This window comes from Pinus tabuliformis, chromosome J, assembly GCF_031772625.1.
Source record: "Pinus tabuliformis cultivar Carrire ecotype Pingquan chromosome J, CPIR1, whole genome shotgun sequence".
In the NCBI taxonomy this organism is placed as follows: Eukaryota; Viridiplantae; Streptophyta; class Pinopsida; order Pinales; family Pinaceae; genus Pinus; species Pinus tabuliformis.
In genome coordinates, this window is record NC_142295.1 from 794,316,874 (window position 1) to 794,344,488 (window position 27,615).

General features: G+C 36.6%; 1 protein-coding gene across 1 annotated transcript; it reads right to left on the minus strand.

The window, feature by feature from the left end:
* Positions 1 to 200: 200 nt before the first annotated feature.
* Positions 201 to 5,813, minus strand: LOC149229114 (cell division cycle 20.2, cofactor of APC complex-like). Its single transcript, XM_089378467.1, has 7 exons — positions 5,225 to 5,813; positions 4,693 to 4,989; positions 3,985 to 4,254; positions 3,322 to 3,900; positions 3,030 to 3,223; positions 2,558 to 2,750; positions 201 to 937 (listed from the first exon to the last, which is right to left on the minus strand). The coding sequence occupies exons 1-5, from the start codon at positions 5,324 to 5,326 to the stop codon at positions 3,032 to 3,034; spliced, it is 1,440 nt and encodes a 479-aa protein (XP_089234593.1). The 5' UTR covers positions 5,327 to 5,813; the 3' UTR covers positions 201 to 937; positions 2,558 to 2,750; positions 3,030 to 3,031.
* Between the last annotated feature and the right edge of the window lie 21,802 nt (positions 5,814 to 27,615).

Genomic DNA, 27,615 nt, shown 5'->3' on the forward strand with positions numbered 1-27,615 from the left:
AAGCAATTCACTTTTCACAGTTGTTTTTAAAACAATTTTTTGTGGAGAAATGTTCACTGCAACTTGTAGCTATTTTTGTAATTGAATTAATTGAATTGCCGATATGTAATGCCAGAACTTCATTCATATTATAATTTATGCCAGTGAAGTGTATATATTGTAGATTCATTAAAGGAAAATACAGGACAAGCTGAACTTTTAGCTATTTGATTCAATGCGAAATTGTAATTCAGAACCGTAAGCACCAAAATAACAATAGAGTTTTGAAAGTTAAACTATTTTCAGAAAACCTGTATCTAAACACTTGGATTTATATCCACAGACAGGGATTGCCCTTTCAAAAAATTATCAAAAGCTTTGAAGTAATGGAGGCCGCTGATCAACATTTTTTCCTGTATCTCGGATATTCTCAATGCCTTGAACATTAATCCCATAAAGACTTCAATTTAAGAAGCTAAAGGGTGGAAAATTTTCCTTTCGATTGGTGGCATTGAAAAATGCCGTTGGAAGATTATGGGGCAGACATCAATGAAAAATGCTGTTGGAAGATTATGGGGCAGACATCAATAGATATTGATTATCAATGCCCAAAGGGAAGAGGGAGGAGCTACAATGAGGCAATTGTCAGTAAATAATGCAATACAATAAAATGAAATTACAAAACAATTCATGCCATAAAAGATAATAAAGATGAAGCACATATAGTATCAACCTGAGATACTTACTAATTTAATTGTGCTGGAGAATTGTAGTGCAACTAGCTAAGTGCAGAACCAATAACAAAAGAGTGCACCTTAGGATCTTGACATTAAAAAAATGCAATTGAGGAACCATGCTGCTCTTCTCTGTATGATTCTTCTTCGGAGAATTGAACCCATCCTCGAAAGTCTTAGAATGCTGGCAAGATCCCATGTTCCTTAAAGGCACCTTGAACGATCTTTTGTAACGTGTAGTAAAGAGAAGCAATTCATCGTGTTAGACAAATGTTATGACAGTGCTAAGTATAGCAATGCGTAACAAATTAAACAGTATCCTGAAAACTCAAAATGTCTCTCATTTAATAAATTCTGCTACATTAAATTGAAATACTTGACAATGTGTCATTTAACCTTCTAAGCTAGAGGAAAACCTAGAATTTTATCTTAATTATTCCCAATGCTTCTTCACAGACTTCATTTGCAGATTACATCTCATTGATCCAATTTTAATTGTTGACTAAATGGATGAAGATTTGTTTGCTAGACATCTCGTAAATGGTATATTATCAATCAGCCATATATAATAAATTATAAATCATCTGCAAATTCTGAATAAATCTGACAAACTGAATGCTGCCAGTATACTTGTCAGTAATTCCTTTAAATTACCTTGGAAGGTAAGTTAAGAACAGGCAAAGACAGAGTTTCTCTGATTATTTCTCTTATTCATCATTAACTGAATTCATTACCAAAATTTACTCGGGAAGTGAAAATAAAAAAATGAAACCATGATCGAAATTTCAACTTAATTTGATTTATGTGGTAGTGGTAACCTGTATTATCCGGTAAGAAAGGTATTGCAAAACACATTTGGAAAAAAAAATTAAAAAAATCAGAACATCCATGAAATAGTAGAGATGGGTATGTTTAAATCAGAGGTAACTGCAAACATTCTAATTAGCTGTACGTAGATATGAAAAAATTTGTGTTATGCATGCCAAAATATGGCAAGAATCCAGCGGGAACCCAGATGGAGGAGTCGCAACGACTCCAAAAACCATCAAAGTTCCATAGAAAAATACAGGCACAGGATGGCTATCGGACAAAGCAAAAATGCCAGAACTTGAACCGATTTCAAATGCAAAGGAATACAGGATGAGAATGATTGGTCTCTCCAACAGCCCAATAATAGATGCCAGTAATCATAGGCAAGATATAATGACCAGATAGGACCAATGAGCGTGAACAATTTCGACAAACATTCAAGCTGGGTTTGGCGACATAGGGCAATTATGATTGATCAGGAAGACAGTTCCATGAGAGCAGAGGAATACAGAATGTAATGGCTCGTCAGTCAAACAGCCCCATAACAGATACCAGTAACTGGAGGAAAGAGATGATTACTGGATACAAGAAGCAGAAACAATTTCCACAAAAACTCAAGATTTGTTTGGAGACACAGGGCAAGGATTATTGATGAGGCCAGCAGTTCCATGAGAACAAAGGTTTAAAATCCATGGACATGACCTCGCAACAGGTATACAACACAAGATGTCCATATTGCCTGTCCTGGCAGGACATGAGAAGCTCTCAATTTAGTGTCTGCTTATTTAAGAATTTAGTCAGTTCAGTGCAGTCAATATTTTTTAATGTTAGAATTGTAGCCACATGAGTAGGAGTAGTACTTGTGTATGCGATTAGTTACTCTGATAATATCAATATCCTATCAGAATGCACATGTGACAAGAATTGCATGATGGGATAGTGTACCATATTACAGAAATAAAATATACAGGAGATAAAAATATAGATATAAGTTCCTTACAGCTAATGAACAAGATAAATAATTCAAGCATTACCTGCAACATTGAGCATCCCCTCATCATCATTCCATGTGTAGAAGCATGGAGGCCTTTTTATAGATGTGAATCAGATACTTGCTAACAGCCATAAAGCATCATTTTTGGAACCGTCTTTGAAGCTCCAAAGACTTGCCAAAACCACTTTAAAGCTTATCACGCAGCTGAAGACATGGATCATTGCCTCACAAAGCTGTTGCAACATTGTTCCGTCAGGGTCCACAATAGATAAAATACACAATTCATGCTATGAGTGCAGAACTATAGAGTGCCTGCAAAAGAGCTTTGCAAGCAGAAAATAAAACATCTAATTACTACCTTGAGTTGAACATCCATTATGATTCCATTAATCTGGACAAATACTTATCGGATATGAGCATGAAACTGGAATGTACTACATGAAAATCCAACAGAACTATAGAGTGCCTGCAAAAGAGCTTTGTAAACAGAAAAAAGAACATCTAATTACTACCTTCAGTTGAACATCCATCCTGATTCCATGAATTTGGACAGATACTTCTTAGCGGATGTGAGTATGAAACATGTTGAAAGCCCCTTTTGCATCTTTAGTCTTAGTCTTCTTTGAGGCATCGGAGCCCCAAAAACTTGCCAAAACCTGAGTGTTTCATCTGCTGCAGCTGATGCAACTGTGTACCCATCAGGACTCTGAAGAAGTAAATCAATGGTAAGGGTCGTTAGGACAAATTTAAAGGGAAAACATGGATGCATGTATAAGTACTCATAAAAAGCATGAATTTTCATACCTGTGCCATATGAAGAACTCTAGCAGTATGCCCTGTAAGTTCAGTAATTTTCACCATGGATGGGTATTTCCATAAGGTTAACTGGTTCTGATTTGGCCCATGCGAACTCAATAACTCACGCTCATGTCTATTCCACAGCAATGAACAGACTTGGGAATGGGTGTCGACGGTATTCAGGCAGGCACCTGTTTGAGTGTTCCAAAACTTTATAGAACCGTCTGAACTCCCTCCACCAGATGCCAAAAGATTGTTCTGGAAGGGGCACCATGCTAAGGCCTTGACTGCCGCACAATGTTCATCTAATTGGTGGAAGTATTGAGAGGAAGGATTATGGGATGCCATGCTCTTGTCCCAAATGTAGAGTAGATTGTCATTTCCCCCACTTGCAAGTTGTTGGCCAGAAGGAGACCATTTCAATCCACAAACCTCCTGGGTATGTCCTCTGTATGTTTGAGCAATGTGGTCACGGATGCGAACATCATGATTGATTATAATCCCATCCAGCCCTCCTGTGGTGAGAATAGGACCATTCCAAGCAAGTGCACCAACACGTTCATGATGACCTTTCAAGGCTCTTAGCTGCAATTGTATCATGTCAAATTTAGCGATTGCCATTATATTAGAATGAGAAAACCTTGGAAGAGATAAACAGGTTTTATTTACCCTTTTATTAGATTGCGAGTCCCATAACTGTACAACAGAATTATTCAACCCAACGGCAATTTGTGTCCCATCGAGTGCCCAACTAACGCTGGTAACGGGACCCTCTTCTTCATCTGCATTCAGAAGCTCAGATACAGAGCTATCAGAAGCATGCCACAAGTATACAGTGTTGTTCAGGGCGATGGACAAAACATTGGTGGAACTCCAATCCAATAGATTCAAGTAATAATCATCCAGAAGGTGGGGCGCATCCAGGGTTCTATCTGCAGACTGCAATCAACATGGATAAGTTAAATTACTAGGTTAAATTACAAAGGTCCTCAGATAGGCGTATCCAGTGTACTAAAAACCTCAAATACTATGTAGTTTCTCTGGTGTCCGAAGAGTATATCAATGGTTTAAAAAAAAAAGAAATGCGATCATGGCTTTGTTTGCAAAGGGGTACTTTTCCTGTACTGAAATGATTTCTAACATTATTCTGTTATAAAAAAATTTAAGAAATTGGAATGGGTGTGGTAGCGATTTCAGCGTTGCAAATGAAAAAGAAAAAAATCTGTGTAACACATTCCTCCATATGGGATAATGCTGCAATTACAAATAGGATCAAGGGCTTTGATTCAATAACGAGTAAACATCAATAGTATTCAAGATTTGATTATGGAATATCTAGTGAAAATGACTGTAAAAAAATATGAAATCCAGGCCTACCTGAGGAATATATCTGCGTGCTCTTCTAGAAATAGGGAGATTAGCCAACACATTTTCTTGTGAAGCCTGGGAAACAGTCGATGATTTTCCATTGAAAGAAAGAATTCTGCAATTGTTGTCAGCAGCACCGGCATTCTTCAATAAAGTGGCTGCCATCTCCTTCTTGTATGCTTTTTTGGAAGGGGAGGGGGAAGGGGAGAGGGCATGGGTATCGTCATTGTCCTTTTGCTTCTGCGTGATCATGAATCTAGCTACGTCCAAATCGATGGATCCTCTTGCCGGGATAAATCTGTCGCTCTGTGATAGCAAAAACAATAAAACCAAATCCTGATTCACACTTCCAACTGAACGTGCCAAAAAAGGGTATCCACTTAGAAATTGTTCGATGGTTAAGCAGGGAGGCTGATAACCTGTTGCCCCATAGCCACATTTCACTGTAATAAACCCAATTGGGGGAACGTAATAAACCCAATTGGGGGAATGGCATGTTTGCAGCATAGAAATTATCTGTAAAAAAGGAGAGAATGCATACGCTGTGTTTATTCATTGAAGCACCCTGTTTCTGCAGAGGACGGAGACATCGCTTCCCCGTGGAAGGCCTGTTGGAATTCATTGAACTGCAAGACGATTCCATTACTCCTACTCTAGCAAAATAACCAGACAAAACACAATATATGCCAAACAATCAATGGACCTAAATTTAAACTCGCAAAACAAAACAAAAAAATCAATAGTTGCAAAGGAATTTGGGTTCCTCAAAGAATGAGGATGTCTTGTTCTGCAAATGGTTAAAAAAAAAAAAAAAAAAAAAACAGTAGTTCCAGATGAATTCCAAGACGTCTGGTTAACGTCAGCGAGCGAGCTCCTTGATGAATTGTATCAGAAGCCAATGGTATCCTCTTGGCGTTCTCCTTGCCCCAGAGCAAAGTTATCTGCACAATCAGACAAACCAGGACAATTGATTCTGGCAGGAGGATGAGAACAACTGTGAATTGATAGTAGCGAGTTTTAGGCCAGTGGTCATATAGCCAAACTAGATGTGGCATCTTGCGTTTCTTCTTCCCAGGATTTGCATTATTCGCGCTTCGTGTTATTGTTATTTGTGCCAGTGACATCCTTAAGTGGCTTAGTGAGTGCCTTACATTAAGATACTTCAATTCACAAGCCAAACATTAATATTTAATAATAATTTTCTAGGGTAATTATTGTTGGAAACCTTAATGTGTGAGGGTAATATTCCTTGGGAAAAAACTGTTTTTCCTGTGGGATTTCTTCCTCAAAATCCTTAATGTGTGAGGGTAATATTCTTTTGGAAAAAACTGTTTTCTCTAGGGATTTCTTCCTCAAATTTCACCATGTCAATGTATGTTTTTATTAAAGAATTTTATTATTAATCTAGGTTTAGGTTTAATATTAAATTTATTGAAAATAATTTTTATATTAAAAAGATTGAATTAAGTTGGTATGGGAGTAAAATATAAAATTGTTTTTTATCTTTTTAACACTGAAGAAATTGAATAAAAAGTGTAAGTTTGACCCATTAAATTATTAATTTTTTAAAAACAATTTAATTTTTTTTAAATAATTTATATTTGCCATTGACTATTCTTATTGCATATGAAAACTATAATTACGATACATTTGACTATTTAAAAAAAATATAAAAAGATATTTATTTAATTATAATTTATTAAAATCTTATATTAACTTATAATATATTGTGGATATATATAAAGAGATAGGATGATGTTTAGGGTATGGGCAACAAGGTAAGGGTTTTGCGGTCTTGAGTTTGAGGTCATTGATATGGAATGATTAAAGTTACAAGTCTAAGCATAGCTTGAGAAAGGTTAGCGCAATCATCTCTCTCTATCTCTCTCTAATCCAAATGAGAGCAAACACGGTAAGAAACATTTTAGGAGGATTTTTTAACAAGATTTATCTACCATGATTCTCGTATTCAGATTTTTTCGATAATTTTATTGAGACAAGCTTTTTTGGAGGCTAGTCATCATGGAAGAACACATTGTGGACTATGGGGTTGACAGCCCTTATCAAGTCCAAATATTTTGACCAGAGTCAAATTATGACTCCAAAATTTTCCACTCTAAGTCTTGAGGGACACTTGCCAATCTCAAGTCTAATCTAGACGAGAATGTTAATAAACCTATTAATTCTAGGAAAAATATTGAGGTGGTGACCCCTTTGTTCTATACTGAGACATATCTCCAAATAGACCATGTAGTACATACATCATTTTTAAGCTTTGAATGCCTTTCTCCACTGCCCTAGGAAATTGAATATCTAGATCCTTTGGAGTAGAATAGGAAGAAGTTCTCCTAGGAGGTCATTCAAAGAGTGGAATCCAAGCAAAGGAGTAAAAGGTTCATTTGTGCTAAAACAACAAAGGTGAAAATGGTGTTAGGGTTAAATGTGTGGATTGAGGAGGTCTTAGACATCTTAGGAAAGACTATAGTGGAGCGTTTTTATGATAAGATTATCTGGCTAGAATCCCTTAAAATATGGATTGAGGATAATTGGGTTTCTTTAATGGATATGCTTTGGTGGCCCATGTTTTAGCTAGAGGATGGGTGTATTTTCTTCTACATTTAGACTTAGGTGCAGATAACCTTTCAGGTAAAATTCAAAGTTGGGGGTCATTAGGTCTTGTGGTACAAAGATGAAGCATAGACTTTGACTCCTCGAGGGAACCAATTTTCCACACAAACAATATGGAAGATTTTGTTGGGGCTCCCTCTAGTTTCTTGGTGAAAAAAAATCTTGAGTTCAATAGGAAATAAGATCAAAAATTCATGGAGTTAGAGCCAAATTGGGACTCAAAAAATGATAGAGTATGGGCATGGACTTAGGTTGAGGTGGACCTACAAGAGGGTATGTTGGAAGAAATAGAATTGGTCTGTGGATGTAACACCCCCAAGATGATCACTTGTATACGCTTCTAGATACTTTTATTAGGTAGGTGAACTAGGTTGTGTTGACCCTACGTGTCCATGTATATGCATGTGCATATTTGTTTTTCAGGTCCATGTGCCTATTTTTATACGTCTTGAAGCTATAATGCTTGTGTGATTAAGGCCAAAGAGATTTTATGTTAAAATGCTAGTGAGCCTAGCAATGAATATATGTAATCACACCCATGTTATAAGAAAATATACCATGGCTGCAAAACACCAGATGAAAAGAGTATGGGGGGGGGGCGGGGTATGACTCCATAGTAAGAAAGGTGAGGGCGTGGAACTAAGAAATGGTTCGTAGGCCATGAAAATAATATTATATTCCAAAAGTGACTTTATGGACATGACCAAAAGTATAAAAAAAGGCATGTATAAGCCTAATTCATATCTCAATTTTCTATCCTAAGTCCAAAAGTTAATGGACAAATAAGGTTACGTCAGTTCCCATGTGGTGAGGGTGATCTCCTTGGTGACATTTGGCAAAAATACTTCATGCATACTTAAGTCATGTTTTCCATGATTGTGGGGTTTCATTCCATAGTTTTGGTACTCATTCAACCATCATTCAAACAACCATTCTTCTTGGTACTTCTAATCTAGGGTGGATATTGGTGGCCACTCACCTATTCCACTTGGACCCCCACCATTGTTTCTTTCAGTTTTTTAGTTTCCTTATTTGTAAATCAATTTACTATTTTTGGCAGTTTTTTGGGTCCTGAACTTCTGGAGTTGTTTTGAGGACCTAAACAACGTTTTTTTGGGAAAATCAAGAGCAACATGATTTGTTGTTTTGTGTTGCTCACTCAAAAGTTGTAGTCCTCAAATAGATCTTTCTAACGAGGTATTATGCGTGTCAAACGGAGATCATATGTTAAAGTTATGACCTCGGGAAGTTGATGTACCGACTTACCGAAACGGGCCCATAGTTTGGTGCTTCATCTCCTAGGGTTAGGTTTTTGGATGTTTAGGGTTTTCCATTGTTTCTCAATAATAAATAAGCCTTGCAACCTCCTTGTAACATAGTTCAGAGGCATGTAGCCGCCACATCTCTTCTCAAAGATAAGCTACCATCGCCCTCGCTAGTTTATTTCCATTTCTGTTTGTAAGCATATTTCAGTATTTTACATTAATAAAACGAAGTATTATTTTTGCTTCATCTCTATATTTATGGTTATATATGTAATTTGTTGCGTTCGTGTTTAAATCCATATCAACTTCCCTAGTTTTATTGAGACTAGTTGAGATATGAGCCTAGATATCAATTGAAGCTTATGACCTGTGTAAACTATTGGAAGTTACTCATTGGAATTATGAGGGGAATTCTCTTTTCTCATCTTGGGAAAGGATGGAGCTTGAATGGGGAACTTGTTGGGTAAGATTTCCAAGTGTGAGGCCTGGGGGGTTCCTAGAATATCCTTGAGAGTAGATGGAACTCCTAGATTTACAGTTCTTTGAGACTTTCCTGATGGACTATGCTAGAAGCCCAAAAAGTGTAATGGCATAGCCTAAAGGATTACAGTGATAGAGAAGTGGGCGCCTTACCTTGGGTAGTTTAAGCTACGGGATGCAGGGATGTAGTTAGGGAGGTTGTTGGAGTTGGTACTTGGAATAGTTCTTGTTTGGTACAAACTATGTGTCCATTGTTGGCTCTAGGTGAGATTTTTTCCTTTGGTAATCATAGCCCAACTCGGAGGTGGCCCACTACTAAAAGATTTACAACAACGTGGTCTATGGCTAGGTGGAATATTTGAGGTTTGTAGCCACCTAGTCGATATTTATAAAGACAAGTGCTCATGTGTCTTATGTGATATTTAATTGGTGTAATTATCTTATTAATTATTGTTGTTAACTTATCAACAAGTTGCACTTGATTTATGTGTTCCTAAGGCATTTGCATGATATTTCATATTGTTATACTTGCAAATTTATATCATTTATGGGGCATTATTACCTACATCATTTATATTTATGTAGTTGATAGATAATATATCAATTATGCAGCTAAAAAAAGTTTGATCGTTTGAGGAATCCACATTTATCATGGACAAGTAGTCATTGGGAAGTAGATCCCTTAGTACAATCAATGACAAGTCAACCATATATTTAATTAGTCGACTCAATTGATAACTCATAAGTGTTTGGTGAGTGATGAATTCTCATGTTTGTTCGACTAGTTAGTAATCCTCGTCATTCATTAGGTTAAGCCAACTTTTGGAGACAAATACTAGAGGGGAGAATTAGTATCATAATGCAAATATTCAGATAATATTGTTAATTGAGGTGCCTTATGTAGCCAATGGTGGATACAAGGTTTTAGGTGTACCATAAAGTGATAGCAAAGTGTCAATTTTAGCATTGAGCCTACATCAACTAGAGAAAAATCACAAAGGAAATTCTTAGAATCATATTTGGTTAAAAATGTGTAGAAGCCTAAAATTAGCTAAGTTTTATATTACCAAGATGACCATGGAGAGTTGAAGGAAAAATATGGTCAACTATATCAACTACCTAGTCAATTTGTGCATTATAGTGATCGACTAGCATTATGGTGGTAACTTCTATCAAAATTCGACTAATTCAACTATCAAGTCAAGTCATATGTATATTGGAATTACATAGTCTATCAGTTAGTTCAATCAAATAATAAATTTGCTAGTCAGCTCAACTGATAGTTGATTGGTTACTTGATTCGAATGATGGCCGACTAGTTTGTTAACTCAATCAATGGTTGACTAGTTAGTCGTTCTGACTAATGGTTGACTAGTTAGTTAGCCTAACCAGCAGTCGATTTGTTAGTTACTCAACCAACGATTGACTAGTTCATTAACCTAACCAATGGTTTACTAGAATAGTACATTGGTTGAGTTTACCATGATGGTTAAATAACTTGACCATTTGGTCAAATCATGTTTGCAGTTTGGAATATTCTTGGCTTAATCCCCAAATTGTAATGTATATATACAAGTGACACTCAAGCCGATGATCCAATACATGATATCTAGGCTAGTGAGTCGGTTTATGTTGACGCCAAAGTGTCTATGTGTATAAGTGTGTTAGGCCTTGAACTAATATATAGATGTGATTTTAAGACCAGAGTGCCTATTTGATTAGGCTAGAGAGCATGTGTGTTAAAACGCCAATGAGTCTAGTAGATGTAATATGTAAAAAAAATTATATTAATAAAATAAAACCATAGTTGCAGATCATGGGATAAGAAGAATGTGAAGGGCTAGGGCTCCACAAGAGGGAAAAGTGGGGGTGTGAAACTAAGACATGGTTCCTAAGCCAAATAACTATTACCAATATAATATTCCTAAAGTAACTTTATGGATGATGTTAAAATATATAGTAATATTATAATATATTTTAATGTAATATTAGTTGTCCTTGGGAAAAAACTGTTTTTCCTGTGGGATTTCTTCCTCAAAATCCTTAATGTGTGAGGGTAATATTCTTTTGGAAAAAACTGTTTTCTCTGCGGGATTTCTTCCTCAAATTTCACCATGTCAATGTATGTTTTTATTAAAGAATTTTATTATTAATCTAGGTTTAGGTTTAATATTAAATTTATTGAAAATAATTTTTATATTAAAAAGATTGAATTAAGTTGGTATGGGAGTAAAATATAAAATTGTTTTTTATCCTTTTAACACTGAAGAAATTGAATAAAAAGTGTAAGTTTGACCCATTAAATTATTAATTTTTTAAAAACAATTTAATTTTTTTTTAAATAATTTATATTTGCCATTGACTATTCTTATTGCATATGAAAACTATAATTACGATACATTTGACTATTTAAAAAAAATATAAAAAGATATTTATTTAATTATAATTTATTAAAATCTTATATTAACATATAATATATTGTGGATATATATAAAGAGATAGGATGATGTTTAGGGTATGGGCAATAAGGTAAGGGTTTTGCGGTCTTGAGTTTGAGGTCATTGGTATGGAATGATTATTGTTACAAGTCTAAGCATAGCTTGAGAAAGGTTACCTCAATCATCTCTCTCTATCTCTCTCTAATCCAAATGAGAGCAAACACGGTAAGAAACATTTTAGGAGGATTTTTTAACAAGATTTATCTACCATGATTCTCGTATTCAGATTTTTTCGATAATTTTATTGAGACAAGCTTTTTTGGAGGCTAGTCATCATGGAAGAACACATTGTGGACTATGGGGTTGACAGCCCTTATCAAGTCCAAATATTTTGACCAGAGTCAAATTATGACTCCAAAATTTTCCACTCTAAGTCTTGAGGGACACTTGCCAATCTCAAGTCTAATCTAGACGAGAATGTTAATAACCCTATTAATTCTAGGAAAAATATTGAGGTGGTGACCCCTTTGTTCTATACTGAGACATATCTCCAAATAGACCATGTAGTACATACATCATTTTTAAGCTTTGAATGCCTTTCTCCACTGCCCTAGGAAATTGAATATCTAGATCCTTTGGAGTAGAATAGGAAGAAGTTCTCCTAGGAGGTCATTCAAAGAGTGGAATCCAAGCAAAGGAGTAAAAGGTTAATTTGTGCTAAAACAACAAAGCTGAAAATGGTGTTAGGGTTGAATGTGTGAATTGAGGAGGTCTTAGACAACTTAGGAAAGACTATAGTGGAGCGTTTTTATGATAAGATTATCTGGCTAGAATCCCTTAAAATATGGATTGAGGATAATTGGGTTTCTTTAATGGATATGCTTTGGTGGCCCATGTTTTAACTAGAGGATGGGTGTATTTTCTTCTACATTTAGACTTAGGTGCAGATAACCTTTCAGGTAAAAGTCAAAGTTGGGGGTCATTAGGTCTTGTGGTATGAAGATGAAGCGTAGACTTTGACTCCTCGAGGGAACCAATTTTCCACACAAACAATATGGAAGATTTTGTTGGGGCTCCCTCTAGTTTCTTGGTGAAAATAAATCTTGAGTTCAATAGGAAATAAGATCAACAAATTTATGGAGTTAGATCCAAATTGGGACTCAAAAAATGATAGAATATGGGCATGGACTTAGGTTGAGGTGGACCCAAGATGGTATGTTGGAAGAAATAGAATTGGTCTGTGGATGTAACACCCCCAAGATGATCCCTTGTATATGCTTCTAGATACTTTTATTAGGTAGGTGAACTAGGCTGTGTTGACCCTACGTGTCCATGTATATGCATGTGCATATTTTTTTTTCGGGTCCGTGTGCCTATGTTTATATGTCTTGGAGCTATAATGCTTGTGTGATTAAGGCCAAAGAGATTTTATGTTAAAATGCTAGTGAGCCTAGCAATGAATATATGTAATCACACCCATGTTATAAGAAAATATACCATGGCTGCAAAACACCAGATGAAAAGAGTATGGGGGGGGGGGTATGAATCCATAGTAAGAAAGGTGAGGGTGTGGAACTAAGAAATGGTTCGTAGGCCATGAAAATAATATTATATTCCAAAAGTGACTTTATGGACATGACCAAAAGTATAAAAAAAGGCATGTATAAGCCTAAGTCATACCTCGATTTTCTATCCTAAGTCCAAAAGTTAATGGACAAATAAGGTTACGTCAGTTCCCATGTGGTGAGGGTGATCTCCTTGGTGACATTTGGAAAAAATACTTCATGCATATTTAAGTCATGTTTTCCATGATTGTGGGGTTTCATTCCATAGTTTTGGTAATCATTCAACCATCATTCAAACAACCATTCTTCTTGGTACTTCTAATCTAGGGTGGATATTGGTGGCCACTCACCTATTCCACTTGGACCCCCACCATTGTTTCTTTCAGTTTTTTAGTTTCCTTATTTGTAAATCAATTTACTATTTTTGGTAGTTTTTCGGGTCCTGAACTACCGGAGTCGTTTTGAGGACCTAAACAACGTTTTTTTGGGAAAATCAAGAGAAACATGATTTGTTGTTTTGTGTTGCTCACTCAAAAGTTGTAGTCCTCAAATAGATCTTTCTAACGAGGTATTATGCGTGTCAAACGGAGATCATATGCTAAAGTTATGACCTCGGGAAGTTGATGTACCGACTTACCGAAACGGGCCCATAGTTTGGTGCTTCATCTCCTAGGGTTAGGTTTTTGGATGTTTAGGGTTTTCCATTGTTTCTCAATAATAAATAAGACTTGTAGCCTCCTTGTAACACAGTTCAGAGGCATGTAGCTGCCACATCTCTTCTCAAATATAAGCTACCATCGCCCTCGCTAGTTTATTTCCATTTCTGTTTGTAAGCATATTTCAGTATTTTACATTAATAAAATGAAGTATTATTTTTGCTTCATCTCTATATTTATGGTTATATATGTAATTTGTTGCGTTCGTGTTTAAATCCATATCAACTTCCCTAGTTTTATTGAGACTAGTTGAGATATGAGCCTAGATATCAATTGAAGCTTATGACCTGTGTAAACTATTGGAAGTTACTCATTGGAATTATGAGGGGAATTCTCTTTTCTCATCTTGGGAAAGGATGGAGCTTGAAGGGGGAACTTGTTGGGTAAGATTTCCAAGTGTGAGGCCTGGGGGGTTCCTAGAATATCCTTGAGAGTAGATGGAACTCCTAGATTTACAGTTCTTTGAGACTTTCCTGATGGACTATGCTAGAAGCCCAAAAAGTGTAATGGCATAGCCTAAAGGATTACAGTGATAGAGAAGTGGGCGCCTTACCTTGGGTAGTTTAAGCTACGGGATGCAGGGATGTAGTTACGGAGGTTGTTGGAGTTGGTACTTGGAATAGTTCTTGTTTGGTACAAACTATGTGTCCATTGTTGGCTCTAGGTGAGATTTTTTCCTTTGGTAATCATAGCCCAACTCGGAGGTGGCCCACTACTAAAAGATTTACAACAACGTGGTCTATGTCTAGGTGGAATATTTGAGGTTTGTAGCCACCTAGTCGATATTTATAAAGACAAGTGCTCATGTGTCTTATGTGATATTTAATTGTTGTAATTATCTGATTAATTATTGTTGTTAACTTATCAACAAGTTGCACTTGATTTATGTGTTCCTAAGGCATTTGCATGATATTTCATATTGTTATACTTGCACATTTATATCATTTATGGGGCATTATTACCTACATCATTTATATTTATGTAGTTGATAGATAATATATCAATTATGCAGCTAAAAAAAGTTTGATCGTTTGAGGAATCCACATTTATCATGGACAAGTAGTCATTGGGAAGTAGATCCCTTAGTACAATCAATGACAAGTCAACCATATATTTAATTAGTCGACTCAATTGATAACTCATAAGTGTTTGGTGAGTGATGAATTCTCATGTTTGTTCGACTAGTTAGTAATCCTCGTCATTCATTAGGTTAAGCCAACTTTTGGAGACAAATACTAGAGGGGAGAATTAGTATCATAATGCAAATATTCAGATAACATTGTTAATTGAGGTGCCTTATGTAGCCAATGGTGGATACAAGGTTTTAGGTGTACCATAAAGTGATAGCAAAGTGTCAATTTTAGCATTGAGCCTACATCAACTAGAGAAAAATCACAAAGGAAATTCTTAGAATCGTATTTGGTTAAAAATGTGTAGAAGCCTAAAATTAGCTAAGTTTTATATTACCAAGATGACCATGGAGAGTTGAAGGAAAAATATGGCCAACTATATCAACTACCTAGTCAATTTGTGCATTATAGTGATCGACTAGCATTATGGTGGTAACTTCTATCAAAATTCGACTAATTCAACTATCAAGTCAAGTCATATGTATATTGGAATTACATAGCCTATCAGTTAGTTCAATCAAATAATAAATTTGTTAGTCAGCTCAACTGATAGTTGATTGGTTACTTGATTCGAATGATGGCCGACTAGTTTGTTAACTCAATCAATGGTTGACTAGTTAGTTAGCCTAACCAACAGTCGATTTGTTAGTTACTCAACCAACGATTGACTAGTTCATTAACCTAACCAATGGTTTACTAGAATAGTACATTGGTTGAGTTTACCATGATGGTTAAATAACTTGACCATTTGGTCAAATCATGTTTACAGTTTGTAATATTCTTGGCTTAATCCCCCAATTGTAATGTATATATAAAAGTGACACTCAAGCCGATGATCCAATACATGATATCTAGGCTAGTGAGTCGGTTTATGTTGAGGCCAAAGTATCTATGTGTATAAGTGTGTTAGGCCTTGAACTAATATATAGATGTGATTTTAAGACCATAGTGCCTATTTGATTAGGCTAGAGAGCATGTGTGTTAAAAGGCCAATGAGTCTAGTAGATGTAATATGTAAAAAAATTTATATTAATAAAATAAAACGATAGTTGCAGATCATGGGATAAGAAGAATATGAAGGGCTAGGGCTCCACAAGAGGGAAAAGTGGGGGTGTGAAACTAAGACATGGTTCCTAAGCCAAATAACTATTACCAATATAATATTCCTAAAGTAACTTTATGGATGATGTTAAAATATATAGTAATATTATAATATATTTTAATGTAATATTAGTTGTCCTAAGCTATCAATAAAAGGTAAATAAGGCATTGCACATTATCAATGCTACTGATGAGACTATTGTGTCTTCTAAGCAAATCCATACAAGTACTAGCTACTATACCCTAAGGATATTTGGTGGATCTAGGTACAAGTGCACTTCTCCTTGGGTTGCTTTGGGGAAGGAGAGAGCCCTAAAGAGATAAGTGTAAGTATAGGTGTCCTTGTGTGGGGCTTGGACGGTACCCGGAAGCCTCTGAGGGCAGCTAAAACTCCTAGCAACCATAAGACTTGGAGATCCACTAACTATCCTAAGTTGGAATCCCTCGAAGGACAATGGCATATCTTGATGCACTGTGGGTGCAAAAAATGGGGTGCACTACCTTGGATTCAGTAGATTGACGGGGGATGAGAGACTATAGGTTGGAATATCATTGAGGTTTTTCACCTTGACCTAGAATATTGTTAGGATTTTTCACCTTGGCCTTTCTTGTGTTTGGTAATTGTTGTGTACCATAGATAGCTTTATGAAATCCTTGTCTTGGTAGTGTCGCACCCTTGCTTGGCGTTGACCTGCTATTGTGAGAGTAGGGGCAGTAGAGTGTATGGCAAGGAGGAATGTATAAGGTCTACAACCAGTTGGTGCTCATTAAATGATAAGTGTTTTTAGTTATGCATTATTTTCCCTGCATGCTATGTATACTTTGATATGTATATATATATATTTATATACTATTTTATGGTTTATATCTTTTATACCTATTTTTATTATGTTTATATCATATATGGTTATGGCATAGAGACGAATTTCAACTATAATGTCCCTTAATTGGGTGGTTGGTTGTGTTACAAAGTGGTAAAAGAGCCCAAGTTTCGACATTGGGATTGCATGGGAAAAAAATAGAGCATAAAGGTGAAAGTGTTAGTATGTTTACAAACTTTCTTTTAAAATCACTTAGTGATGTGTATCTCCTTGGAAGATATAGATTGCAAGACTTGTTAAAAATGGGTTTACCAATGAGGCCCTAAAACTCTCCATGGAAAATCCTTCAAAGGAATGTCATTTTTTGAAATTTTGGCCTCACAAAGTTATATTCACAATGGTGAAAGTAATAAATCCTTACATTTGTTCACAAAATAGAGTTTGAGTGAAACCATACTTGATTATAGTTTTCGGTACTCTTTCCTCCTTTGTCGGCTTAAGGGCTCTTTGAATGAGTAAGGGTAGTCTCTCCAAGTGTTTGACAAATTGTTCCAATTAGAAGTGGTGGTATGGGCAGTTATGATTACTAGGAATGCACAAAATGGATAGAGAATGGAGACCTTCAGGTCATTTTTACAAATGAAGGAAGATGCTTCATCATCAACAAGAAAACTTAATATGAAAACCCACATTATCAACGCCTCAATAAAATCCTTAGTGAAACCAAAAAAATATGCAGAGGAATTGAAAACTTCATTTATATATGGTTGATTGAAAGAGGCATTTCATATTCTACAAGCCATGGATGGAAACTATCTATAGAATATGCTTTGTCAAATGTATTCAAGGTGTGGAAGTATGATAGGTTCCTGTAGAGTTTTCAATTAGATGCATATGAGACATGTGCTTACATATGATATGCATATTATAATTTGGGCCAAACATGGTGTTGGCAAGGAGGCTTTAGCACTAATTTATCAAATGAATAAAATGGGAATTAAACACAATCATTCCATTTTTACTAGCGCTTTTCTAGTTTGCATTAACATGACAAGTATAGAATACAGTGCAGAGGTCCATGAAGAGATACTTAGACAAGGTTTTATTATGATATGTTTATGAAAAGTAAGCTTGTTGGTATATATGCCCAATGTGGTTCTATGGATTTTGCATGCAACATGTTTGATGAAATGTTCATATGGAATGTGGTTGCATGGACTCCTCTCTTGGTTTTGTTTTTTGTATTACAATGTAATGTGATTTTAGATAACTATTTGATATGATTTGATTGATAAGAGGATTTAATTTTTTTCGATATAGATCATCTGGATTAGTTTGATTACAATATTTAGTATTGATCCTCTTTCAAATATAGACAATGATACAATCTAAATTTGCTTCACTTCCAACGATGACAACTCTTCTCGAAAGGATTTGAACAGGGATCAACAACCCAACCCTGTTATCTATATCATTCCACAACCAAGAAACATTAGAGATGTTGTATTCCTCAACATCTTATGCCCATTCTATCACAAACATTTTCCTTCCTAAAATCAAATTCCTTTGTGTTGCAATGAATAATCTCAAGCTTATAAAATCTAGTATCCTTTGTGTGTGATTTTTCCATATACGAAAATGTGACATTTTTTGTTCTAGATACACCATAGACTTGATTACTTCCTTTCTTGTTACCAAGAATCATAAAAAATAACCCAACTAAATATTTCACATGGCTAGGTTGAGTCATTTAAAGGCCATAATTGGTAATCAGAATTGGTTGACCTAGCCATTCTTCCATTGTATTATATTTTATAGGTCCATAATTAGAGACTAGCTATAAATATATCTAATTGATTCCTCTTCACTTAATAAGAATATTCCTAGTGTCAAGTTTTCCCTTGCACCTACTTTCTAGGTCAATTGTATCAATCTCAAAATGTGGTGGCATATTTAAATAAACCATACCAAAAATACGATATATGTGTTACTTAATGGTTGGCAAGGGCAAGAAGATGGGTTTGGATTCAAACAATAATAGATTGTGGTTCTATGCTATTAATTATACATTTTCAACAATCCCTTTTGTTTACATCCCAAATATGAATATCCACCAACACAAAGATCATAAGTATCATAAATGGGAGAGCCATTTGAATGTAGATTATATGATCTAGGACTTCTTTGCTCAAACTATAAATTAATGATTCCATAATCTATGAAGCAAGTGGGTAAAAACACACATGTTTAACCTTATTGGATTTTTTTCAACACAATGATATCACCCTCTAGAAAATAAAAAATATCATGATAATTGTTTCCTCTACAGCTAGCACTAACTAATCTTCTAGCGAAATGAAAACAAACTAGCTCTCTTCCACTTATAATAAGTTCTTTATGTAGGCTAAAGAGTTGGTAGAAATCTACTCTTTTGTGTTAGAAGTAGCTTTATCTTTGTCACCCAATCCATTGTTTTATTATACAAGCGAACAAGGCTTGTATAAACAAATGTGTAAATTCATATGGTCTAGATTTTACAAAATATACAATTATTGACAAAAATATATTGTCTCCATATGCTTTCTTCCTGCCATCTATAGAAAAGACACATCATATAATCATTAGAACTGCAAAGTTTGTTAGTGAACATGGAGTATAGTAAGAAATTGTTTTGAGGATGAGCATGGAAGTAATCCAATTTTTGGGTTCCTAATAGCTTATCACCATCTTCATCTATACCTTAGGTTTTTGGTTGATCTTGAGCTTTTGGATAAATGTATGGTAATGGAATCACACCTCTATGAATCACATGTGTTATTTTAAACAATAGGTATAGGATAGAAAGCATACTATAACTTGAGGAAAATCTCACTAGGTGCATTAATTTGACACAACATCAACATTGGATGGATCGTAAAGAAGGTACTAAACAAAGTAGGATAGTTTTGTCTATCATGAAGTTTTCTTTCCAATGGGGCAATCAAAGTAGACACGTAATAGTCTATTGTCAAATATTTTCCTACACAGTGTAAATATATAAGCTTCATTAGATTTAAAGGCTATTGTTAATTGAAAATCAGAAGTCAAAGCCTACTCAAGCATTATGCAAATAATTAGCATATGGTTCTATTGACTTATTTTTGTGCACCATCACCATCACCCTATAATATATTCCATATCCAACTATTTTGTACTTAGTCATTTTTTCTATGAATATAATGTACATAAACACATCATTGCCACACTTTATGCACATCTTTTCTCTCCACACATTTCCTTTTCTACACACTACTCCTTGCACCCTTGTACACATCCATTTTTGTGTTTGGAAGAACTGCATAACCCAACCTTCCACACATTCATTTGTTATCCACAATTTCATCCTTTACACAATTTGAACTTTTGTATATCCATTTCTCGTCATAAATAACTTCCTGTGCATATCAAATCTATTCACAGGATATGCCATAAAATCCATCTCCCTTCTCATATTCCATACTTAGTGTAAATTTGGCGTTTGCTACTGCTGAGGCTAATTGAAAGCTCATTTAAGAAATTCCAATCCTATAGATATCATGTGCAGAAACATATCATTTCCCCACTTTTCGCACATCTTTGCTCTCCACACATATCCCTTTCTACACACTACTCCTCACACCCTTATACACATCCCTTTTTATATGTCTGGAAGAACTACATAACCCAACCTTCCACACATTCATTTGTTATACAAAATTTCATCCTTCATACAATTCATCCTTTTGTATAACCATTTCTCATCATAAATAACTTTATGTAGATATTAAATCTATGCACACGATATGGCATAAAATCTATCTCCCTACTCATTCCATACTTAGTGGAAATTTGTCGTTTTCTACTTTTGAGACTAATTGAAAACTCATTTAAGAAATTCCAATCCTTGAGATAAAAATAAGTGTTGAAAATGGCAACAAGAATGGCTAAAAATAGAAGTGCTAAAAATAGCAGTTTGAGTACCAGTGCTGGATTAGGCAACAGGGAATGAGAAATGGAAGTGCTAAAAATAGCATTCTATTTTTAGCAGTTCAGGATGGATTCCTATTTTAGTCAGTCCCTAGACTAAAAATAGGAAGTAAAATTCGAATTTGAGATTAACAGCAGTTTGAAAATTAATTAATTAATTCATCTTGAGTTAATTAGTTAAGGAAAATCAAACTTGAAGTCTATGTGAGGACATGCAACAGTTTATCTATTAATTGAGGAATTTATCCATCAGTTAAAGAGATAAGGATGAGTTGTAATATTGAGTTCTAATTAGTTGGCTCAGTTAACTGATTGGGGTCCCCCCAATTAGATAGATTTTGAGTTGATTCTTTTTGTAATACTGGCTATATCTCCACTTGTATGATAATACAGAGTTGGGGTTTTAGGCTGAGGCTTTCCTCGGGTAAATTCTTCTGTGTTATGTGTGATTGATTCCTTCTTATTAGTTATATGTGTTCTTATTGATTTTGCTCATGTTCGATTAAGCTTCCGCTAAATTGTTTGTAGAAGTAGATCAAGTGTTTTGCTTTAGTACATTGCATTATCAAGTGATCTACAATGGTAATTTCTACATGGTATCGGAGCATAGGTGATCAAGGAAAAACAATATACAAGAAGGGAGAAGTTGAAGTTTGTGGTTTATGAATATTGAATTGAGTTCTTATCACATCTATTTCATCGATGGCGTTCAGTGGTTTGAGACTCGAATATGCCCTTGATGGTAGTTCGAATTATATAGCCTGGAAGGATATCATGGAGGCAATATTAGAAGATAATGGTCTAAAGGACTTCATTGATCAAGAAGTCCAAAAGCTGACTGATGCTACTCAACTGGCGGAATTGAAAAAGTGTGTGGCTAGAGCAAGGAGAATCCTCTTGGAGGGAGTTTGAGATCACATTGTCTCGAGCCTCCATGGGAAGGAGACTCCATTTTCAACGTGGAAAACATTGAAAGATCTTTATCAGAATAGCAGTGATTAGAGGAAGTTGGCACTGAAGGAAAATCTTCGAAAGATCAAGTGTGAAAAGAGTGACACGATCTCTATGTATCTGAACAAGCTCACCTCATGTAGGGATGAGCTTGGAAGTGTAGGGATCATGATAACTGATGATGACATGGTGAGTCTTGCACTCCTTGGTCTTCCTAAGAGCTAGCATAGCTACCGGAACTCAGTTAATGGAAGAGAGAAACTGCTAGATTGGGAACAAATTTGGTAGGATTTGATGCAGGAGGAGATAAGAAGAATCACCAGAGATGGTTCTTCATCCATGGAGGATGAAGAAAATTGTGCCTTAGCGAGTAAGACAAAGAAGGGGAAGGAGAAGGTTTCTCTTTCTGAATCCAGTTCTTCCCATGGTGGGAAGAAGTTTGACAAATCGAAAGTGTGATGCTTTCGTTTTCATGAGGTGGGCCATTTTGCTACAAATTTTCCACTGAGGAAATCCAAGAAGGGATTCGGGGAAGGATTTGAAGGTGAAGCTTTGGCCTCATAGTTCGAGTTGGATTTCACACTCTTCGCATGCATGCTTTCATCCATGGTGGGAAGTGGTTGGTTTCTTGACAGTGGAGCTTCTTTCCACATGATCAGCGACAAGAGTTTGCTCAGTATTTTGGAGGAGAAAGATCTTCAGATACTCATAGTAATGGGTAATAATGAAAAGTACAGTGTCTTAGGTGTAGGCACGGTTATTTTTCAGAGGGAGCATGGAGCTCGCCTTACCTTGACTGATGTCAAGTATGTACCAGGAGTGAATAGAAACTTGGTGTCGATCGCGATGCTGGAAGATAGAGGCTATGATGTAGTCTTCAGTAAGGGAAAGGTTTTCCTTAGACACATCATCACTAGACAGGTGAAGCAGATCGGTTCACGGGTCAAGAACCTGTATGCTCTTGAGGTTCAAGATGCATGCAAAGCCTTGAGTAGCAAGGCAACTGATGGAGACTTGGTGGTTGAGAGGGAGAGTATATTACCTCTCAACATGCAGTGCCAGAAGAAGTCTCAGACGATTGTGGAGGAGCCACGATTGGTGCAATAGTTTCAAGAGGTTGTGGAGCAGCCACAACAGGGGAAGCTGAGAGGAGATCAAGTAGAGGCATCTACTCATACAGAGACCTCCAGTAGGGGGAAACTTCGAGCCAGGTGGGCTGAGGGATCACATGCAGCCATACTTCCAGGTAGGAGGTGGGGCGATGTGGATTGATCGTCCCAAGGATGAGGGGCAGGATCCTTGAGGTACCCAACCTCTTTGATTCAACTTTGCTACAGGAGCCCCGATGAGGAGTAGCAGAACTGACTGATTGGGTAGAGACAAATGCGAATGGAGCAGCAGAGAGAGCTACAATGCAGGAATCCCAAGATAGCGCAGAGCTAGCATGCTGCAGCAATGTGAGAGGCATAAGTGTGTTGCACCAATGCAGGATGGCATAGAGAGGTTTGCAACGGTGTGAGATGCATGGAGATGTTGTAGTAGCGCAGAGGTTAGAGAGGGAGCACTTGTTAGCAACAGGTAGAGCTTCTGCATTAGAGTATGTTTCTAGCCCAACAGAGAGGTCAGTTGGGAGTTTTTTTATTCCAAGAGTTGTTGGAGCAACCACACTTGGTAGAAGTGTTGCATGTAGAATGTTCCGAAGGTACAGGATCGGGTTCGAGAGGAAGCCTTTCTTGTTGAGAGGGAGTGTTGAAAATGGCAACAAGAATGGCTAAAAATAGCACTGCTAAAAATAACAGTTTGAGTACCAGTGCTGGATTGGGCAACAGGGAATGAAAAATGGAAGTGCTAAAAATAACATTTTATTTTTAGCAGTTCAGGATGGATTCCTATTTTAGTCAGTCCTTGGACTAAAAATAGGAAGTAAAATTCGAATTTGATATTAACAACAGTTTGAAAATTAATTAATTAATTTATCTTGAGTTAATTAGTTAAGGAAAATCAAACTTGAAGTCTATGTGAGGACATGCAATAGTTTATCTATTAATTGAGGAATTTATCCATCAATTAAAGAGATAAGGATGAGTTGTAATTTGTTGGCTCAGTTAACTAAGTCAAGTCTAGTTAGATTAATTTAACGATTTGTTAAATTAATGAGAGTTTAGTTAGTTAATGCTTGCATGCATGTAACTATTGTATTTCAGACAACTGAGTATTCACTCATGGATAACTCATGCATGTCAGTTCAGACAGAGACCTAGTTGATATCAGAGAAGGGATAGTGTACTATCAGTTGGATGAATATTTTTCCTATAAAGGAAGCTCATCCATGATGATGATTTATCTCCTTCAGGACTGCGTAGTTGGGTCAGAGGTTAGTGAGTGTGTGAAGAGGCCAATTCACACAAGAGGATGCGCTGGACCCCAGTCAGAATTGCACAAAGAAATAGGAGGCTTAGAGGGTATAGGGGAAGGTTTGAGAGAGGCCTTTGACTATCTATGAGCAGTATAGGTATTGCAGAAAGAGCAGGATAGCTTTTGAGCTGATTCTTTTTGTAATACTGGCTATATTTCCACTTGTATGATAATACAGAGTTGGGGTTTTAGGCTGAGGCTTTCCCCAGGTAATTTCTTCTTTGTTATGTGTGATTGATTCCTTCTTATCGGTTATATGTGTTCTTATTGATGTTTCTCATGTTCGATTAAGCTTCCGCTAAATTGTTTGTAGAAGTAGATCAAATGTTTTTTTTAGTACATTGCATTACCAGGTGATCTATAGTGGGAATTTCTACAATAAGGGCTTGATATTTTATTACGCGAACTACCTTCCAAGACACCTCTTAAATACTTTCCATAATTTATTAACTTCCCATTATCATTCTCGCATGACCTAATGAAGGTGGTACCTAAAGAAGTGACATCCTACTAAATGCTACTTTAAACTGAGGATTTAATAACTACAAGTTCCACCAAAGCCTCATTTATCTATCATGTATTCCTAATTACATCAAACAAATAATAAACATGGTGATGAAAAGGAAGAAGGAGCCAATTTGTGGGTGGGGATACATCCAACTCACTAGATCATCACAAAAAAAAAACATCCACTAGTTAGTTTCATATAAGTGGTATTTAAATTTGGATCCATAAGAGAAGAAGAATAATAAAATTTGTCAAAAAATTTGCAAAGGAGGTTCGAAGACCTCATTGGCTTTGACCCCTCGACTTGCCAGGAATCAACTCCATGCCTTATCAATAGACCATGCACAAGTTCTTAATATGCATAGGGGCCAAGTTATATTAAAGTTTTACGCATGACACATATGGGGGAGAGGGGTTAGCCGTTAGCCTAGCCCTTGGTCACAAACCACCCACACGACCCTAGTGGACCAGCCCTAGCCCCTGGTCACAAATTTTGGCCTAGGACTATGCGCAGCAGTAGAAGAGTGCCAATTGGAAGGGGGCAGGGATTCAGCCCCAGCCCTCGGTGATTTGGGTGCCATAGGACTAGGAAAAGAGCCAAGTCTGATGGGGGTGGCATTTAAGGCCTGGTCCCCTAGGCATGCAGCATGATGCGTAACCAACATCCCAAATTTTGAGGGCTAGCCTGGCAGGACCGAGTGGATACCCCAACCCCTAGCCACATGGGTGCCATGCGACCACCAATAGGGTGGAAAATTCAGAGCTTATGCGCCATTGTGAAATTTACTGAGGCAACAAATTTCCCATTTTTGCAATAGGAATCTCATTGATCTTGAGTGAAATTGTCACTCAACGGACTGAGTAAAAGGTGAAATTGTTGCGCAGTTAACAGGTTTTGTCAATTTGCAAGACAGAGAGCAAAGCTTGGCTTGGAGAAGCATTGCTCAAATTTTAACCTTTTTTGGCTCAAGAAGAGCCTAGATGGGGGTTTTTGTGCATCTTGGACTCAATGGCAGCCTTAATTTTATGATTTGAGTACTTTACGATGGAATTTTTTCAGAATCAATTCTTTTAGTGCTAGAGGTAAAGTTTGCTTTAACGTTGTTTGGAGGCATATTTGAGCATGGCGGGAGTCTAGTTAGAGGTTTTCCAGCCTTCTAGTTTCAACTATAGTAGTTGTTACTTCTATAGAGTAGCTCTTTTAAGTCATTTCTCAATGTGTTAAAGATAGAAAAATTTTAACTCTTCATTGTGGAGGAGTTGCATATTTATGCTCTTGATTTTTGATGGAGTATAAGGATATATTGTGTGAGAGTCCTTTTTATGTTGACATTTTCATGACTTGATGTAGGAAGTCATTTTTCTGAGTAAGAATTCTTTGTAGCAGAAACAAACCACTATATTGTCAACAAGTTGTATGTACTCATTCGCTGTTGAAATCAATATATCAGTGTGGATGTTGGAGCAGGCCCGAAGATGTAGCCCAGGAGGGGTGAACTCCGTCATCAAATGATGGTTACTACTCTTCATTTTTGTAATTTTGAGATGCATGTGAATTTGTTCCTCTTTTAAAATCATGTGAAAAACACTTAAATCGCATTTTGAAGAGGTTATGAAACTTGTTTATCTACTAAACCCATTTTGTTAACTTGCAAAGTGTTAGAGGATGGTCGTTTTTTGAGAGGATAAGTTCTCCTCCACTTTTAGGTCAGGTGGTATCAAAGCAAGTTATGACCAAGTTGCAAGTATGGGAAATAAATTGAAGCGTGAAAGACTCCAAGAGTTGGAGGAGATTAATTTGTCTCTTTGAATGGAGAATGTTGAGCTAAGGAGATTGCTTGAAATTGCAGAGGAGGAGAAAAGGAAAATGTGCCTACAGTTGCAACATGTAGTGGAGGAACAAACTAGTGAGAGTTCCATCTCGGAAGCAACAAAGAATCCATCCAAGATGAAGCCAATTTGTGGAGATGGTTCGTGTATAGGATATGGACCCTATGTTAAGAATGATGTTTGTGAATTTTGTTAGCATTTGAAAGATTCTCCTTATGCGCCAGTTAGTAAAAGTGGTTGGCTTGTGGCTTAATTCTTGACAGGAAGGATAAAATTTTGGAGGTCCAAAAGTTCCTAGTAGGGAGGTATAATCTGGAGATAAAAAAATAGGTTCAAAAATTAAATTTCTTAGAATCTCCTGAAACTAATGTCAATTCGTAGTGTTCGTCATCCTAATTCCAACAATGCTTGAATCACCTTAATCCAACGTAGTATAAAGAAGTTATGATGTTCTAAATTTTTTGGCCAACAGTTAAAAAGTCATCAACATGGTTGACTGGGCTGCTAATTTGGCAGACTGTACACTGACATCGGTAGCTGATTGGGCATTCACAATAGGCTATACGACCCAATTCGAGCTTTACACATGGAGGGGACATACTATGGCAGTTGGGAGATTCTTATTATTTCGTTGGTGTGAAGTGGCCCAATCAGAGGTCGCCATGTGGCCCAATGAGAAGGCACCACATGACACCCTGTGGTTGGCCAAAAAATTGCAAAGGTGTCTCGAAGGCCTCGATGGGGTTCTACCCCTCGACTTTCTAGGCATCAACTCCACGCCTTACCACTAGACCATGCACAAGTTCTTAATATGCATAGACACCAAGTTATATTTAAGTTTTATACATGGCACATATGGGGGAGAGGGGCCGAGCATTAGACTTAACCCCTGGTCACAAACCACCCACACGACCCTACCGAAGGAACAACATTGGAGGGGGTGGGGACCAACCCTAGTCCCTGGTCACAAAGTTTGGCATAGGAATGTGCGCAATAACAAAAGAGTGAAAATTGGAAGGGGGTAGGGATTCAACGTCAGCCCCTCATGCTATGGGCATCACGAGACCAAGTAGAGAGCCA